The sequence below is a fragment of the Podarcis tiliguerta genome (assembly GCF_965153285.1).
Source record: "Podarcis tiliguerta genome assembly, chromosome: 3".
NCBI lineage: Eukaryota > Metazoa > Chordata > Lepidosauria > Squamata > Lacertidae > Podarcis > Podarcis tiliguerta.
Genome location: NC_139536.1, coordinates 28933550 through 28953697, shown reverse-complemented (window position 1 = coordinate 28953697; position 20148 = coordinate 28933550). Strand labels below are relative to the sequence as shown.

General features: G+C 42.2%; 1 protein-coding gene across 5 annotated transcripts in view; it reads right to left on the bottom strand.

The window, feature by feature from the left end:
• The window catches only part of MARK1 (microtubule affinity regulating kinase 1), a 72911-nt gene extending 54082 nt beyond the window's left edge, over positions 1-18829 (bottom strand). Inside the window, exons 1-2 of one of the 5 annotated variants that reach the window (XM_083433281.1) lie at positions 18310-18776; positions 18172-18269 (exon numbers count right to left, since the gene is read on the bottom strand). In XM_083433281.1, coding sequence (XP_083289407.1) covers positions 18172-18222 — 51 coding nt within the window. In that variant the 5' untranslated portion in view covers positions 18223-18269; positions 18310-18776. Of the gene's footprint in view, positions 1-18171 lie in introns of all 5 variants that reach the window. The other 4 variants (XR_014509498.1, XM_083433283.1, XM_083433284.1 and 1 more) reach the window with 4 other exon arrangements.
• Between the last annotated feature and the right edge of the window lie 1319 nt (positions 18830-20148).

The following is a 20148-nucleotide window of genomic DNA, read 5'->3' as shown; positions in this document are numbered from 1 at the left end:
GCATTGCAAATAACAAGGCCAGTGGAAGTGATGGTATTCCAGCTGAACTATTTAAAATTTTAAAAGATGATGCTGTTAAGGTGCTACACTCAATATGCCAGCAAGTTTGGAAAACTCAGCAGTGGCCAGAGGATTGGAGAAGGTCAGTCTACATCCCAATCCCAAAGAAGGGCAGTGCTAAAGAATGCTCCAACTACCGCACAATTGCACTCATTTCACACGCTAGCAAGGTTATGCTTAAAATTCTTCAAGGAAGGCTCAAGCAGTATGTGGACCGAGAACTCCCAGAAGTGCAAGCTGGATTTAGAAGAGGCAGGGGAACCAGAGACCAAATTGCAAACATGCGCTGGATTATGGAGAAAGCTAGAGAGTTCCAGAAAGACATCTACTTCTGCTTCATTGACTATGCAAAAGCCTTTGACTGTGTCGATCACAGCAAACTATGGCAAGTTCTTAAAGAAATGGGAGTGCCTGATCACCTCATCTGTCTCCTGAGAAATCTCTATGTGGGACAAGAAGCTACAGTTAGAACTGGATATGGAACAACTGATTGGTTCAAAATTGGGAAAGGAGTATGACAAGGCTGTATTTTGTCTCCCTGCTTATTTAACTTATATGCAGAATTCATCATGCGAAAGGCTGGGCTGGATGAATCCCTAGCCGGAATTAAGATTGCTGGAAGAAATATCAACAACCTCAGATATGCAGATGACACAACCTTGATGGCAGAAAGTGAGGAGGAATTAAAAAACCTTTTATTGAGGGTGAAAGAGGAGAGCACAAAATATGGTCTGAAGCTCAACATCAAAAAAACGAAGATCATGGCCACTGGTCCCATCACCTCCTGGCAAATAGAAGGGGAGGAAATGGAGGCAGTGAGAGATTTTACTTTCTTGGGTTCCATGATCACTGCAGATGGTGACAGCAGCCACGAAATTAAGAGACGCCTGCTTCTAGGGAGGAAAGCAATGGCAAACCTAGATAGCATTCTAAAAAGTAGAGACATCACCTTGCCAACAAAGGTCAGTATAGTAAAAGCTATGGTTTTCCCAGTAGTGATGTATGGAAGTGAGAGCTGGACCATAAAGAAGGCTGATCGCCGAAGAATTGACGCTTTTGAATTATGGTGCTGGAGGAGACTCTTGAGAGTCCCATGGACTGCAAGAAGATCAAACACATCCATTCTTAAGGAAATCAGCCCTGAGTGCTCACTGGAAGGACAGATCGTGAAGCTGAGGCTCCAATACTTTGGCCACCTCATGAGAAGAGAAGATTCACTGGAAAAGACCTTGATGTTGGGAAAGATGGAGGGCACAAGGAGAAGGGGACGACAGAGGACGAGATGGTTAGACAGTGTTCTCGAAGCTACAAACATGAATCTGACCAAACTGCGGGTGGCAGTGGAAGACAGAAGTGCCTGGCGTGCTCTGGTCCATGGGGTCACGAAGAGTCGGACACGACTGAACGACTAAACAACAAACAACTTACTGCAATTAGTTCTAGGAGTATTTGTAGCTATAAACAAGCCTTTTGGAAGCTTTGTGCATACTTAATTTTATTTGATATATTTTAAACAAATTGTTAATTATTAAACTTTTAGTGTTGTAGTGATATTATAATTTTAATTATGTATTATGGATACTGTATTATTGTTAGCTTTTTTTTGTAAATCACTTTCGAGAACAAATCGGGGGACGTGTGGTATGTAAGTAAACTATGACCACACTAAAAACAATTAGGCATGATCAAGAAAATGCTAGTACTAAATAGGCAGTCTTCACATTTGATCATAGAAATCCTATCCTGAAAGATCCATAGCTTACATTTCACTTAATTAGAAACAGTGGGGGATATTTCTTACCAGTAGGACAGAGTATCCTTCTCCCAAACAAATGTGAAAATAGCTGCTAGTATAACTTAACACTGTCAGTATGAAACATAATTGATTCTATAATGCAGCTTTGGCATAATAGTGGAAAGGACCAATATTTACCCCAACCCTCTGTTTGCAAGTACCGTGCAATCAACCAGCCCATGATAGGCCAGCCTATTCAATCCTGGCTATAATGTATCACAAAACCACAAAAAAGTAGGTGCAGTACAGAAAGGTGCTTGTATGAGTAACTACAGTGGTACCTCGGGTTGCATATGCTTCAGGTTACATCCGCTTCAGGTTACAGACGCCACTAACCCAGAAATAGTACCTTGGGTTAAGAACTTTGCTTCAGGATGAGAACAGAAATCGTGCTTTGGTGGTGAGGCGGCCGCTGGAGGCCCCATTAGCTAAAGTGGTGCTTCAGGTTAAGAACGGACCTCCAGAACGAATTAAGTACTTAACCCGAGGTACCACTGTATTTCCAAATGGCTATATCAAGCAAGATAGTCCGCCACAAGTTACAGAGGAAGGTAAAACTATTTGCTTCTGTAATAAGATATTTATCAAGGAAATCAGACGCTTATTTGTTTTCAGTTTTGTTTTCAGTCAATTCCACTGAATTAACCAAACAACTGAATTAACCAAAGTTTACAAAACAAAAAATAAAACCCAAAGTGTGGTTGGGGGGAATGTTTGTCTAAACGAGTGTGTCTTCAGGAGCCACTAGAAGGCCAATATTGATGGGGCATCTTGTATTTCAGCAAGGAGGGCATTCCACAACACTGGTGCCACCAGTGAAAAAGCCCGACTCCATGAAGATAACCATCAGACCATGGCAAAACTGACTTGGGCTCCATTAGCTGACTACGGTGGCCTTACACAGTTTGTCAAGTAACCTGGTCCGTAGCTACTTAGGGCTTTGTATGTAAAGTAGCAGAATGTAAGTATGGTGATCAGCTGTATCACTACTATAATCCTACATACATGTAGGATTGTGTCAAAGTAAGTACTTCGGATTCCATGCCCCCCCCCCCAAAGGCCTTTAATGAAACATGCAAGTTTCTCCACCAGCATTTGTGCCATAGTACAGGTTTGGTAGATGACCACAGTGTCTTTCATGCCTGGTAAAAACATTTATGTTTAGGGAAGCCTATCCAAGTTTTCATATGTTTTATTCTGTTAAGCTTCCTGTTGATTATAGATTTTTTTAAAAAAATATTTTCAATACTGATTTTTAAAGTGTTTTTGACTGATAATTTCAGAGCTGGTCTTTGACCGTAATAAATTACCTTATCTATCTTACTGATAATTTCATTGTTTGCTCTTTTTGTAAACCACTTTGAGGTATATAAATATTTTGAAATAAATAAGTAAAAAATAACTGCTGATGACACAGCACTAATGACCCAAAATGCTGCATAGGTAGGTACAAGGTGGGAAAAGTTATTTTAGCAGTCAAGTGCTTTATCACAGAGTTATCTGCTGCTGTAGCAACAACTCAGGTTATCAAGATGACAATGTCTTTAGAACAGGCATATTTGCGCATGGTTCTCTGTCCAGAAAATACAGCTGTCTACAGTACTTTGTTAGATACATTCCTGTGAATGATAATTAGGGCCGTTCCTACTACCATCAGGAAGAGTCACGAAAATTGCCGGCTATTGTATTTATTAGACCATTTTACCACCACAGAGGAGAAACAGCACTTGTGTGGTTTTCTCTCTCAGGTGCCAAATAAACTTGACTTTGGGTACTATGTACCTTGACATCGGTTGAGGAATGTCATTTGCTGCCCCACCCGAAGCAGAAAAACTTATTAGGCCAACTCTGATTACACTGGAAACTTGCAAGAAAAACCAAAACCAAAAAGAAGCTGAAATATGTCTCAGGCTCTCAATAAGCCAGAGCAACAACAGTTCATCTTGGGGAAGCCATTCTGAAAACACATATTCAACAGAAAAGTATGTTTTGAAGGGCAAGGGGTTTTACTGTAGCTTTTGATGAGTATTTGCTTATTACCAGTAAGTTGTAAAGAGTTAAATTAGAGTAGACTAGTGAAGTTGGCTCTTTGCTCCTTCACTGTCAAATCAAGGCCAGATTCACTTGCATTAACTCCTTTACCTCTTAGGTACAGCACAGATTTTTAAAATGTTCACTCCATAGGTAACTGCCCATATGCATTAATTAGTTGAGTCTGTTGCACTTAATATACCATCAATAGTATCCAGTAGTCTGGAGCAAAGCTCTTATTAATCTGTTCACCCAAAATTGCAATCTCTACAATACAAAACTTTAAATATATAGTAGAAAGTATGTAGAAATGATTTGGTAGAAGCAACCTTAAAAATATCGATCATGGGGTTCATGTTATGATCTAACTAAAAATGGCCCCAGATTAACAACAACTTAATAGCACATGACCTAAGAAAAGAAAAAAGTCTTAGATTCAACAACTGTCTACAAGTAACTGGAGCCAGGGCTATTTTTAGTCACTGGCAGACAGACATACAGAGGAAACCAAGAAATAGGTTATCAGCAATATTCTAACTAGTAAATGATACCAATAAGTTAGATAATACAGGCAAACAACTCTGCCAGAAACAAACAAACAAACAATCAATATTAATAATAATAATATCTGTCAAAGAGTGTGGCAAGTCCATAAAGATAGACAGACTAGTTTGGTCAGCTGGGTACATTTTCAGATCCACCAAATCCCAAGGATACCACTGATTTGTACTGCAAAATAGCAAAAGCCTGTCGGCTCTGGGGTTTTTATTTTCATTTGTTTTATTTCAAGCATTAATAAGCTGCCTTTCTAGATACTATCCCCCTAAGAAAGCAAACACTATTACAGCACAACATCCAATACAATAGGGGGGGGGAATAAAACTCCCCAAACTAAAAAAGTATGGACACAGTACATTAGGTTGTAAAAAAGTATAAAACTTGTAGGTGGTCCTGGGTCACACTACACTTCTTCATAGCCATAAGGTCCAAGAACTTTTTTTTTAATGAAAGATGTGCAGGAAGCAAAAATCCCCAAACTTTACAGGCAAATGAACCTGCCTTTCTTTCCACTGGTCATAGTAGTACTGGCTCTGGGATTTCATGGTTGTCTGGCCTACCATTAGCTTGCATCCAAAATCTCTCTGACATATCCCCTTTAGATCAGTAGAAAGTGCATAGTCTTCCTCTACAGAAAGGTACATTTTCATGAGATGGGATACTAAATGGGGAAAAAATGGTGGTGCACCCACCACCCATCCTAAGGACCCATCCTTCTTGTCCAAACAAGAAGCTAAAAAGCAGCCAGGAAGTAGCCGGAGTCCTTCTGCTCTCTGCCAGCTGAAAACCTGGGGAGACACAGCAGTCTTTGTTAATTAAGATCCAGCCACACACTTGGATTACACAAGCTTCTTCCCATGAAACAATCAAGTGAAGCTGCTTGTCAAAGGCCTCTACCACTCCCACCATCGCAGGCATCTCTTGCTCAGTTGCCTTAGGATCTTCTTAGATCAATACGATCTTCTTAGATCAATACATTTTCAAAGGGTGTGTTCCTAGCAGGGATACATGCTAATGTATCGTTGATGCACTGGCCCATGTGAGGGAAGAAAACGTTAAGTCAAATAATCTGCAGAGATCTTAGTGCTAGTTTCTATTACATATTTCCTGTGGTGGATACAGCAAGCAGCTCAACTGACAATAAGAAAAGGGGGGTGTTCATGTTCAGGAGACTTTAAGAGGCAATTTTTCCAGGTCTTTTCTTCTTTCTTTTCCCTCTGGACCCTTGACTTCCACACCCAGCAAGCCCTCCAAGAGACAATGGATACCACACAACTGGGTGCTAAGTGGATGAGCTTCCTGCATCAGCATTGCTCGGAGAACTTGTAGCCCTCTGGATGTTGTTGGATTACAACTGCCATCATCTCTGACCATTGGCTGTTCTGGCTGGGGTTGATGGGAATCATGAGTCCAACATCATGCGGACTCCCTCCTCCATATGTGGGTTTCTGCTGCTCTAATTGTGCTAATGTGCTAACTGGTTTTCCCAGTAGTGATGTATGGAAGTGAGAGCTAGACCATAAAGAAGGCTGATTGCCAAAGAATTGATGCTTTTGAATTATGGTGCTGGAGGAGACTCTTGAGAGTCCCATGGACTGCAAGAAGATCAAACCTATCCATTCTGAAGGAAATCAGCCCTGAGTGCTCACTGGAAGGACAGATCGTGAAGTTGAGGCTCCAATACTTTGGCCACCTCATGAAAAGACTCCCTGGAAAAGACCCCGACGTTGGGAAAGATTGAGGGCACAAGGAGAAGGCGACGACAGAGAACGAGATGGTTGGACAGTGTTCTCGAAGCTACCAGCATGAGTTTGACCAAACTGCGGGAGGCAGTGGAAGACAGGAGTGCCTGGCGTGCTCTGGTCCATGGGGGTCACGAAGAGTCGGACACGACTAAACGACTAAACAACAACAATTGTGCTAATCTCTGTATTGTTCCACTTTCAGTACATGTGCTGCCAGAGCAAGCACTCTTTTGCTCTACTTGTCTTCCCCGTGTACTTTTTTCAACTTTATGTCTGAGGGTGGCTGATATGTGGTTTTCCCGGTTTTTGCTAACCAGTTCTTATTAGCAGTTTTGAGCCAACACCAATGCCATGGGTGTAGTAGTAGATATCCTTAGCTGCAATCCATGAGCAAGGGAAGTTTGTAGGTAGGATAGCAACCCTATACTCCAGCCAGAATTCTCTGGAGCCTGGTTCACCTCCTCTTTCCAGTTTTCATAGAGAGACATCAGTCTAGGACTAGTTAAATTTAAGAAAAAGAAAGCCCAATAAATCATAGCATCTGGGTCAAAACACAGTTTTATAGAAGCTGCGGAACGATAACACTTGAAAGGAGGGAGGAAAGTTATTTGATTCATTAGCAATGTGAACTTGTTTTACAGTCAGCTACTGCTTCTCTACACCGCACATCAAAGGAACAGAGAGACTTTTCTTCATAACAAAAAATAAATTCCAAAGCAATAGTTATCATTGTAGGTTTATGAAGATACATACAGAAAATTCTCACACATTTGATTTTCATATAATTATGCCCAGCCAATACAACTCTCCCGTGCGCCTACAAAGCATGTTTGTGAGAATGGCAGGACTGAGAGAAGGGCCTCTCCTGAATCTCAAAACCGAAGCTGGTTTATATGAGGGAATATGGTCTTTCAGATTGCTTGGACTTAAGCCACAGACGAACATGACCAATGTCTGCCTTACAGACTAATTCCAGTTAACAGAGCATCCTTCTGTGGTTCCTGGCCAATCAATAAAAGAAAAGAAAATAATAATAATAATAATAATAATAATAATAATAATAATAATAATATATTATTTCTACACTGGCTGGGTTTCCCCAGCCACTGTTGGCTTTCAACAGAACATTAAAAACAGAATAAAACTTCCCTAAACAGGGCTGCCTTCAGAGGCCAAGAGAAGAAGTGGGAGAAAGTAGCAAACCCAAACTCCCCACTGTGTTGAACATCTGGGAAACACAGCATGGTGCTCTAGTGGCTGTTAACTGAGAAGGACCACTGCCATCTCAGGCCACATGCCAAGTTTCCCAAGTTCCTTCTGCCTTATAGAGCAAGTCATCCTTGAGGCAGAAAAAGTCAGATAAGAAGACAGCCTGGTACAGCAACAACCCAGCTTTCTTCTAGTTAAGGTTGCTTGCAACTCCAATATTCATCAGTATGCAACTTCAAAGTAGTTGTGGTTGTGTACTCATTATGTACCAAAACTAATAAAACAAAGCAATTTATTTCCTACTCTCTCACTGAGCATATTTCCAGGCATATTTCTAACTCCCAATATTCCTAACCAACTTCCTATGCAGATGATTTCTATAGCCTGCCTCATACCTGCAGAATAGTAGCAATCGTTCAAACATATTCTAATGCACAGTGCAAAACCATTTTGTTTCACTTCCAACACTTCAATACAGCTTTGTTCATAAACCATGAAAAAAGCCAATTTTATAAAATGATTTCTTAATTTTCCAGCCTTATCAGAAATGACCTTCAGGTAGTTATTGTGCCTGGAAAGATTGTAAATTCTGAAATTACATTCACCCCTCCTACATATAAACAATAAAAAGACATTGCAGGAGGGCAATATGAAGGAAGCAGTCTTATCTCCCAATGGACGGAAAAATGCTGCTCTGCAGCTACACACTCATGTTACAGCAATCTATGCATTTCATTATCAGAAATATCTCACTACAGAAGGCTCTATCTGCTCTTAATGAAGTAGATTTAAAGTGAGAAAAGGATACCCAAATACCCTAGTAATATCTGTTGAATTACAAAAGATTTAATCCAGCTTCACAATTCAACCATTACCTGCTACTTCCAACCAGAAAGCATGAAGATAACAAGAGACAACCCAGTTTAACTGCAGATTTCGGAGGGGAGGGGTGATTTCAGGAATCTCCTGGTTTGGTGCTTGTACATAAATGTCTTAAAGAGAACGGATTCATGTCTCCCCCATAATGTGCAGATGGAAAAAGTGTGAGATGACATCACATTCATGTTTTCCCTGCCCCTACAAGTGGCAGCCAATTAAGCAGACCTGTAAAACACTAACATGATGTCACTGTCACATTTCTACAAACACAAACACACCCTGTACTATACATTGAGAGAGGAGGGATGTAGTTTGATAGTTCCCACACACCCCCACGGCATGTAGCTCAGGACTGAGCATTCTTTACAACATATTTCTGTAAGACAATCCAGCAATAATATTCCTACATGTTGCAGATAGGAAGCTGATACAAAGCTGATAACAGAGACTTGCTAAAGTCATCTAGCAAAATTTCATCTCAACTCTTAGACACAAAGTTACATCAGTTGTTGATGGAGAGGTAAGTTGCTTAGATGCAGCTAAAAACAAACAGCATGCACTAGTTTATTTTATTTTACAAAATGTATAATCAATATTGATACCCCAAGGAATGAAATCAGGAAATCAATATGATTATGCTAAGCCTAAGTATTAAAGTGCTGTCTATCTGTATATTTTGTGAGTTGTATAAAGAGTTGCTCTCGTGTTGTATGAAGGAAATTCAAGATCCAACAAGAAAAAGGACATTCTGAACTAAATGAAATGATTTTTTCATTTAATGTTCCATTTGAATTATTTATTCTGAGCTCTTATTTAAAGCTTTTCAGAATTTGAACTTCCCACCCATCGAAGTTTTATAAAAGCAAAGGGAGAAATATGAATACATTTGTAGGACCCGTATAGCATCCAATATGGGGATCCACGCACATAAACTTCACCACTAAATATAGTAGAGGCTGGATGCCCAGAAATATAGCACAACAGAGAAGAGTTACGTCAGTGCAACACAGATGAGGAAACTGGAAGTGCACAAAAAACAAGAGGGGAGAAGGCCAGCAATTATAGGCTCTGACTGGACTACTGGATTCTGTATTAATTGATTTAAACAAAACCCTCTGCAACCAACAGCACTATTTCTCCTGGTCCTTCCTTTCCATGAGCCACAGAAAATAATTGGCTTTACACAAGCATGTATCTTGAGCAGGCAGTTCCATTCTTCTTCTCTTCCACCTTGAGCACTCAGGACCATTTCTGCCACAACCTGGAATCAAAGGAATGCCTATCACTACCTTTACCTGCTCATTTACTGAGATCAGATGCCAAAGTTCTCCTCTGGGTATGCTGCTACTGAGCTGAGGCATGTGGCAATTTGGGATGGATTTTTAGCTATGACACTCCATTTTTGGAACTAGAAGCTTGCCTGGCACCCATGATACTATCTACCCAGTGCCAGGCAAAGACCTTTTTATCCTCCTAAGATTTTACATTTTGTTTTATGATGGTGTCCCTTCCCGTTTATTGTATTTTGTTTCTTTCTAAAATTTTGTAAGCCACCATGAAAGCTATTTTTAAAGGCCAGCATGGTTTTTTATGATAAATATTTTTCGCAACACAGAAACTCTTCCATATGCCTTTGAGGATATCAGTGTCCAGTATGTCTTGACAGCCTAATTCAGTATCACTCAGATAATGAAATGCATGTATGTTTAGATAAATGGCACACTCAAGTAAGTAGAGAGCTGAAACCATTAGCAGTTTAAATTATATGTAATTTGTCAGATAAATACAGGATTGGCATATACCTTCCCAAACCTCAGTTATGTCAGAAGACAAATTAAAGAAGGAATGCTTACTTCCAGAAGGTATGTTTATTGCATTTTAAAGCATTTTAATTTATTTCCAGCAAAATAGCACCTAATCTCATGAGGGGGGAAATGAGTTCAAATAAAAATGAGAAACCTCATTACACACTAATATTTTTAACTTAACATATCCCGAAGCCATCCATCACTGTAGAAGTGTTAACAAACATGCCACAATATATCCCATTCTCAAGTGAACTTGTGTAGTCACACAAAATATGTGTGAGAATGGGCTACAACTCTATGGTTAAAGTTCAATCTTCAAATGAAACCTGCCCCCCCATCTCATCTGCAACAAACTATATATGTATTTCTCAATGTTGCTCCAAAAGTGTATGGGAGAATGTGATGCTAACATCTAGAACCAAGAAGAAGGTCTACCAGACTTGTATGCTGAGTACACTATCTGTGGGCAACTTACAACCGCCAGAAGCGATACCTCAATGCCTTCCACATGTGCTGCCTCAGAAAGATTTTTTTTTTAATAAAAATTTATTAGATATTTTATACTTATAAAAGAAACACAGTAAAAGAAAAACAATACACAAATTCAACAAACAATACATCAACAACAAAAAAATAAGAAAAAGAAAAAAATACAATACAACAATGCAACATAAGAAAAAAAATTCAAAAACACAAATCCAAATTTTTGTATCCAGATCTTTCATTAGCTTATTTCCTCGACTTCCTCGCACCTCCCTTTTTTGTATTCTGGTTCAAATTATCTGGTTCAACAAATCCTTTCCCTCTTCTTCAATTTAGTCTGTAATTTATCATAAAACAATTTAACTTTCAATTTCCCAATTTAACACATTAACACTTAATGTTCATATAATTCTTAATAACCCTTCTGCTAAAACCATATAACTTCATTCCAATATACTTCTAACATTCATTAATTTTGCAGTATTTCTGTAAATATACTTTAATTTTTTTTCCAATCTTCTTCCATCGACTTGCCTCAGGAAGATTTTGGGCATCACATGGCAGGACAGAGTCTCAAACAAAGGTGTGCTCTCCCAAGCCCACAGTCTCAGCATATCTGCACTCCTGTCTCAGCGACATCTATGCTGGCTTGGTCATGGCCACAGAATGAAAGCTGGCAGGATCCCCAAGGATGTGCTTTACAGGGAGCTGGCTTCAGGAACTAAGCCCGCTGGCAGACCAACTCTCTGTGTTACAAAGATACCTGCAATCATGACATGAAGGCTGGCAATGGCAACCCCACCATGTGGGAATCTCTTGAAGACAATTGTGGTGCCTGGAGACAGCCAATCAGGTCATGCATCCATAGCAGTGGCCAGAGGAGGAATGACTGCTGGGAGGAACACACAGAGAAGAAATGCCATGGTGCATCTGCCCCAGCTGCAACTAAACATGTATCTCTGGTATCTACAGCCACAACAGGCATTGTAACCTTCCAATGGCTTGACTTCACCTGCAAAGGCATACTCATCTATTGTCTCCAGAGACAGACAGATGCCAACACCAAATGTTGTATCCATCACAAAGTGACCTCAATACCCAACACAGATGTCCAGTTGTGTAGATTGCCACACACAACTGAACTCACTGTCAGATAATTCTTCAAATCTGGAGTTCCCTGAATTAAATTAGGAATAAAAGGTAGCACAGAAATTATATAAGATTACTCTTAGTCTTCACTCAAACTCAAAATTTCAAGACAAAAAATCTTACCAGATGAGGTTTCCCAACAATCATAAGCTTTATTCAGATGAGCTTTTATCACAAGTATTTTATTGTGTAAAAACAAGTTATTCACTGCAGAAAAGAGAAGGATTCCTGGCCCCAAGCCAACTAGAAGTTGTTTCAGAGAAATTTAGTCTGGATCAATTCATTTGGATATCCAGGGAAAAAACATGCTATCACCCATCACCAAACCACTCTATATCTATTGGCAAACAGCAGTTCTACTTTGAACCTGGAATGCTTAAAAACTAGGCCATACGTTCCTCAAGGCAGTGAAAGAAAATATTTAGAAAGAATTGTCTCCCGCAACTCCTCTCTTCATATCTGATCCATTCTTTCTTACACGGGAGCAAAGCTAGATATTATTAACTTTATAAATATAGCCATTCAACTTTTATTCTACATTTTAACCATACCCATTATTAAACCTTTGTCCTTTCCTCAAAAAAGAGATTTGTTTACTATCCCTACCTGTTTTGACAGCTAACTGCTTTACCAACTGTCTTATATGATGTCATTCTTGAGACACGCAGATTTTTCAGTCTAAACTGTTCCCATGTACACCATGTCTGTAGCAGAAAAATCATGAGTTTTTTTAAAGCTACCATAAAATAATACCCTAGTATAGAGACAAACAAATTTAAGTTAAATTGAAGATCCAAAGGCTTAAGATGCTCTTGCTTAAGTAGCAATATGTCAGTGTCCTGGCCCACCCCAGCTAAGGCAAGCATGTGTCTGATTGTCAAAGTCTTTATGTACAGAAGAAGCACTTACAGCAACTCCTGCAGTGCTCCAGATACACACGCACACACAGCCCAGCCTAGCCCAGGCATAGGAAAACTCAGCCCTCCAGATGTTTTGGGACTCCCATCATCCCTGACCACTGGTCTTATTAGCTAGGGATGATGGGAGTTGTAGCGCCAAAACATCTGGAGGACCGAGTTTGCCTTTGTCTGCTCTAGCCACTAGGCGACTGCCCCCTGCAGCAAAAGCGAGGCCCCCTCCGCCTGGCCTGGTTATACACCTTCCTCTGATGCACCAACAGTCTGAGACTTCTCCTGCACAGAAGTTGTACTTGTTCTTGCTGCTTCAAGTTTCTCTTGGTTTTAGGAGGCAGAGGGGTTTTAGGAGGCCCATCTGTCATCTGAGCAGCCTCTTTTTCTTCTTCTGCCGTAGCCTGTGTGCCTTCCTCTGTCTTGGACTACCCTGACTCTTCCTCCTCCCCCCGCTCTGGCTCCTGCCTTGCAGGCAGTGTCAAACCCCATAAATTGCTGGTTTCATCTCCTGAGTTACTCCCCTGGGTCCTCTGCCTCTGCCCCACACTCTTCAGAGCCCTGAAAGTCCCTGACAGTTAACCTTGCTTACGGTAAGACTTTAGATCAAAATTTACATGCTATATATAAATTACATGTACAGCGGTACCTCAGATTAAGAACTTAATTCGTTCTGGAGGTCCGTTCTTAACCTGAAGCTGTTCTTAACCTGGGATACCACTTTAACTAATGGGGCCTCCCACTGCCGCCGCACCGCCACCGCGCCATTTCTGTTCTCATCCTGAAGCAAAGTTCTTAACCCGAGGTACTATTTCTGCGTTAGCGGAGTCTGTAACCTGAAGCGTCTGTAACCTGAAGTGTCTGTAACCCAAGGTACCACCGTACAGTCTCCTGGCCATGAAACAATTTAACAAAATGTGATGAAGGAGTTTCTAAAGGAATAATGTTCTATTCCACATTTTAGAGAAATTCAGAAAATTTGGCATAAAACTGTGTATAACAGGTCTGAAAGGATAATACCTCCCTGCCAATTGTTTGTGACATTTCTGATCTTTACAGTTGTCTTGGAACAAACTCCTTTCTGCACCAGCTGGGGCAAAGCAACTCCTTTTGTATAGTGATTCCACTGCCCTACTGTAGCACTCTGGAGAATCACAGAATTGGAAGGGACCACAAGGGTCATCTAGTCCAACCCCCTGCAATGTAGGAATCTTTTTGCCCAACATGGGCATCGAAGCCATAACCCTAAGAGTAAGTCTCATGCGCTACTGACTGTGCTATCCCACTTAAAACACTTCAGTGGTTCATTCCACTGGGACACAAACTCAGTGTAATGTGACCAGGAATTGTGCCACTGCCTTCCTCTGGCCCTTTCTGAAGTTGCCTTTCTCTGTGTGTGTCTCATGCATGACACATCTCAGTGCTTATCCCCCATCATACCTGTACCTCCAATGAGAGAACCCAGAACACATTCAAACCTGTTTAGCCCCAACCATGTCATCTGACAAAGTTAATTATTTTATCACTGGCATAAACAGCCATTATTTCTAGTTGTTATTATTCCTTGCCCAAATCCTACAACAATCTCCATTTCATTAAACATCTTCAACAACTTTGCCTTGCCAGTACTTGCCACTTTGGTTATCATGGAGCGACAGTTGGGTAAACTAGCACAGTTATCCTGAGCTAATTAGAGAAGAAGAAGAATCAATTAAATCAAGATTGCAAACATCACCAGAGAAGATATTCACCATCAAATACCACTGTCTGTTCTATAACGTATCAGAATGCCAACCTTTGCCCATAAGGGTGTCCATACATCTATCTGTCAATGTCTTGGTTGCTCTGAAGCCTGGAAAAAACTTATTTCAAAAAAATCCAGAAGTGTATCTGCTAGGGCTCATTCTAACATTACCAAAACAGTGAGGCAGCTGCTTCCCTGTGGCTCCATCTGTACTGCTCCAGTCATGTCTGTATACAGGAAATTACATGAGATGGATTGCAAAGTGATTGTTCCCTATACCGCTATTGCTTTACCTGGAGGTAGGCAGCACTGCTGCAAGAAACACATTAATAGTTCATCCAATGTGATTTCCTGCCACATAGCTCCAGTAGCTTAAGAGCAGGCCCGGTCTGTGGAAGTAGTTTTATAATAACAGCTGTAGAACATTCATTTGGCACAAAAGCCAGACCTTAGCTTTAGGTCACTAATCAAGTACTACTTCAATGCCTACAAATTGTGACTTCTGGTACTGCTGGCACATATATGTTGTAAGAACTTTTCCCAAATCATCTCCTTATTTGTGATCCTCAAATACTATTTTGCTTCCCCAATATTCTTTCCCTAAGGCAACCTAAGATACCAACTACTTTCTCCCTCTTTTCAATATCCTCTCCACAAGGCCTGGTTCTTTATTTATAGTTCCTACCAGTTACCATAATGCAGTTAAGTATAACTACTAAAGAAACTCATTTTAAATTGGATATAGGACTCCAAAGAAAGCTCACTTGAACAAGCCTAAACATCTATGTGCTTTTATTTGCTTTACCAAAACAAACAAACAAAACCTGATGTTACTGTAAAGTACTGTTATGCATGTAAACTATCAGCTCAAACTTTGAAGCAATAAAATTCAATTTCTCAAGTACATTATGTCAAAACATGCTGTGTCAGAGCAAAAAACCTATTCCAATTACAGGCTTGATTGAAAATCCAAAATATTATGTTCAGCCTAAATACAAACAGCACCTCTTTAGAACTTACAGAGATTTTTGCCTCTGGAAGGGGTTGCATTTAAGAGCATTGTGGCTAGAGAAACAATGGTCCTTCGTTCTTCCTTGCAGAAGAAACTGCAGTGAGTACAGGCATATGGAAATATTCTCTTCCAGCACACAATTTGGTTTGCTCTTATATATCCCAAAACCCATCAGCAAAAAGATCTAGCACAAACGAAAAGTAATACTCAAAAAGAATGCCAAGTTGGAAGAGACAAAAAGTAAAAATGAAGAGAAAATGTACTTTAGGAACAACTGCTTGGCCTATTCAGTAATTCTACCACCTGCTGACTCACTCTGTGAATATAAGAAAAGGTGGGCGCAGTGGGTAAGACAATCACACTCTTTCTCACTATAGACCTATAATCCGCTCTATATCCAATGTGATAAGGAAATCGCATAAATTGAGTGACTCTATGCCTGCATATTTATCTACTGTAAAAATGAATAGCCGGAGTAGCAAAATTATAAAGCAAAACAAATTCAACTCACCCAAGGATTGTCAAGTCACAACCAAGTGATTATGCCTGTTTCCTTAACAGATCCGCCTGCTGTGGGGCAATTTCAGACCCATTTGTTCCAAAAGGCATAATGGGAGGGAGGACAATATTTCCTGGTTGCAACTTGGCAACTACAGCACATTTTTACTCCCTTAAAAATTCATCCAAGGCCTAAATCACAATGCATCATTGCAGAGTTTAGAAAAGAATTTTAAAAGATGGGGGGGGGGTATCTTCCCAATGAATTTTTCCCTAAAAATATTCCTACACGTTATACATTCCAATAAAGTTTCACTTCGCGGGAGTGTTAGGCAAAGATTTTTTTAAAAGAAGCGATAAAAAGATCATTAATTAGAGAGCCTCTTAACACTCTTCAAACAAATTGATAGCATTGCTAAACATTCTGGCGCCATTAAAGAAGATATTTCAAAAAGCCCATTTAAGGTCACATTTTACTGGGGTGAATGTCTCTCCTGCACCAATAACTTTCCCACACTAATTACAAGGGGGAAATAAAGACATATTGTTAGCTCTGTATCCTATAAAAATCTTTCAAACATCTCTTCTATAAGAACTTAATAGGGAGAGAATTATTGGAGGTGTGTGATGTATTTACACTATACTAAAATGTACACTTTTTAGCTTACATTTAAAAACTCCATGAATTGATATAATAATCATTTATAATATGTTTCAATGCAGTTTCTTTGGACAGCATTTCTTATTATAGCACAATCCACAGAAGCCACGATTTTCATAATCTGCCTTTTGTCTCCTTCCTCACGTTGTCACACACTTTCACCTTAAATCCAACTCTCCAAACCAGAGTATGTGAATAATGCCTAGGACACTGACACAGTGTCCCCAGGAAAGGATAAACACTGCTTGCTTAGAAAAGTGAACATTGTCAACAGCGCCAGTGAAGTCAATGGGCCTGTTCACACTGTATCCCATTTCACATTAACATAGTAAAGTCTGCTTCAATTCAGGCCGTTAGATTACTTCACTACAAATATGTCTTTTCCCTCCCACACACAGTTCACTTCCCATTAATCATGCCTACCAGAAATAGCACGTGCAGACATAAAGCCAGATTTTACAGACTCTAAACCTTCTGTCTCCCTTTGCTACTAACCATGTGAAATAGGCATTCCAGACATGTTTTCGCTACCCCAAAGCCCCAACATCTTTCATCCTGGGTTATGCTTGTATTTACAAAATAGAGAGCAATTGAAGGCACTTGCATGCACTGAACCCTGGTCATTACAAAGCTTTCCGTTCTGTACTGTACATTTTCCTGTTCTGTACTGTTCCTATAACAACCTTCCCTTGGAAGAGAATCACCCTGCTTTATAATTTGTCTGGCTGCTATCTTAAGCTCCAGTCACCCCACCGGGAGGGAAGTCCACTAGGACACCACCACCAAAAATAAAATAAAAAAAGAAGGATCTAAGAGAGAAAGACCAGAGCTTTCCCCAAGAACAAAAGGAGCAAAGTTCAGAAGAAGCTTTCGTGCACAGACATCACCAGCAGGGGCGAGGGGCAGGCGGAAGTGAAGGCAGATCCTGCGCTTGCCCCGAGTGATGGATTGACAGAGCAGCCTGGCTTTTGGAGGTCACCGGCCGGGCCCAGGGAAGGATGCAAGCCTGGCAATAGGCAGGGCAGGAAGAAGAAGAAGAGAGTACAGTCAGGGAGGGGAGGCCGGCCCTATGGAGAGGGAAGCCATGTGGAAAGTTTACCTGAAAGCACAGATAGAGCTCTGTGTGAAAACAAGAGACAGGCTGGCTGCAAACTAGACATGCAAAGAAGACACTTTGCCTGGGCTGGCTTGGGGGTGCCTTGCATAAAGGAAGGAACGGAAAAGCAGGAGGAGGAGAAGAAGAAAGCAGCCCCCGGGTGTGGCATGGGGAGGAGAGAGCGCATCCCACCGAGGCGTGGCTGCAGTGCAGGCAAAGGCGCGCAAGGGGCCACCCGGCGGAGGCCTGGCTGGGCAAGGGAGGCGAGAGGAAAGGGGCTGCCCTCAGCCCCTGCCTGGTTCCCAAAGTGCCCCCAGGAATGCGGGGAAGGAAAAAGAGACCTCAAGGTGGTCCCTCACCCACGCGAGGCGGGGAAGCCGTGGCCGCCAAGCCCCCTCCTGCTCTCCCTCTCACCCCCCCCCAAAAAAACCCGGCCGGCCGAGGCCAAGAAGGGCGACTCCGGCCTGAGCGAGCCCCGCGCCGGCTGGCAGAGTAGAAGGGCTCTCAAAGCACTGGCGGCGGCGGCGGCACTCACGTTCTCGGTGTCCCGCTCGTTGACGGTGGGCAGCGGCGTGCGGGTGGACATCTTGCGCGGGAGAGGCGCTGCTGCAGAGCCGGCCCGGGCCAAGCTGGGAATGGCCGAGCCCGCCGCTGCCGCCGCCGCCCGCCCTGGACTCGCAGGCCTCTGCGGCGCGGCTTCTCGGAGCGAGGCTGAGGCGGCCCGCCTCTAGGCTCCCGGAGCCCTTGCCATAGCTTCTGGGTCGCCCGCCGCCGCCCCCTGGGCCGGGATTACCGCGGCGGCAGCGGCAGCAGCCCGGCCGGCTCCTCCTCCTCCTCCTCCCGCCGCGGCGCGCTCAGGTGAGTGGCCGGCAGCGCTGCGTAGGGGAGCCGGAGCTCTTTCCTCGCCGCATCCGGCGGCGGCTGCTCCTCCTCCTGCTCCCTGTTTTCCTCCTCCTCCCTGAGCTGGGCCCGGCTCGGTCACAGGCCGGAGAAGAGGAGGGGACGCGGCTCGGATTGCGGAGGGGACGGAGCAGCCGGAGCCGGCCGCTTGCAGCGCCGAGGAAACACTAGGGGCGCCTTATCCCGCCTTGCGGAGACGCTCTCGCCTTCATTCATTGACGCCGACGGCACCCAAGTCCACCCCTCCCGCCTTGCCGGGGGTTGTGGTTGCTCCTCCTCCTCACGCATCCAGGGCAGCTTCACACGCTACGAAATTCCTCCGGGGAAAGAGTTTCCGTCTAAGGAAAAGAAAAGAAAAGGATCAACGCGAGACTCGCGCGTGTGTTGAGGGGCGCCCTCCTCCAGCTCCTCACGGGTGGAAATGGGGACGCTCTTGTGCGCTTGTAAGGTCCTTATCTGCACCCCAAGAACCCCTACCTGAGTCCCTTTCCAGTAGCTCTGTTTTGCGTTTGGCCAGGTGTTTTACACGAATGGTGCTCTGATAGATTGCTGTTTACTCTGTCATAGCCTGCCCAGTATTGATTTGCAAGCAAAGAGAACGTGTCTGGGTTTTGCGTGTTTGTTTTGCTTTTGGCTACTAGCAAAATATACAAAGTTCAGACTGAATCTCATCAGCTGCCTGCAGCATTTGAAAGGGCAGGATATGACTACTTAATAGCTTAGTGTTTATGTATGTGCATTTAACATGTATGTGCACTCGAGGCAAAATTCTACTACCCAGTCAAAATATTTAACTGGGAGTAAATTCCACAGAATTCCTTGTTAATGTCCAAGTACTTGGGACATTCATACAGACAGAATGGCAAATCTAGTAGCAAACATTTTTAAAAAGACATCCCCTACAGAACAGAATACTTTGAGTGTATGCTGGTGCTGATCAGACACAGAAACTCTGGAAACCAAAGTGGATCCCAAATTTACATGTGAGCAATTGACACTGTCTATGAAGTGTGTTAATTCCCACATGGAAATGTTTTTAAGTGTAAGAATTATAAGCACATTGATAATTAGCTGATACACTTGTTTCTGTGTAGGAAATTGCGTGCATAAAAATAGAGCCACACCATACCATGTGAGAACATGCTGCCAGCCAGGACTTCCTTTGAAATACAGTATGCAAGAACCTAGATAGGAAAATACATGTGCAATGCACACAATTCTCTGCAAAGGAAATTTTCTGTGCATGTGGGATAGAAGGGGTTTCTGTGTAAACTTGGTACCAGAAGGTTTTAAATTTATTATTTGAGTTAGGTCTGATCTATTTGTCCAACCTTTCACATCTGTGAACTGAGAGTTTCTTTGGCACCGAGATCCACATACTGCATTTTAAGGCAGGGCTCAACTTGCTACAGAGGGAATCCCATCAGTGCCACCACACGGTGAGCACTAGGAAAGGATGAGGGCTGCTGAGCCCAGAGAGGGTAACAAGCAGTTATCACAAATTTACCACCCTATTTTGTATCCCATATGCTTTTCTTGGGGAGAAGGGACAGGATGAAGCAGGGTTGCCTGCTGGTAGAGGTAGGAGTAGAGAAAACAACCACTGTGTGCT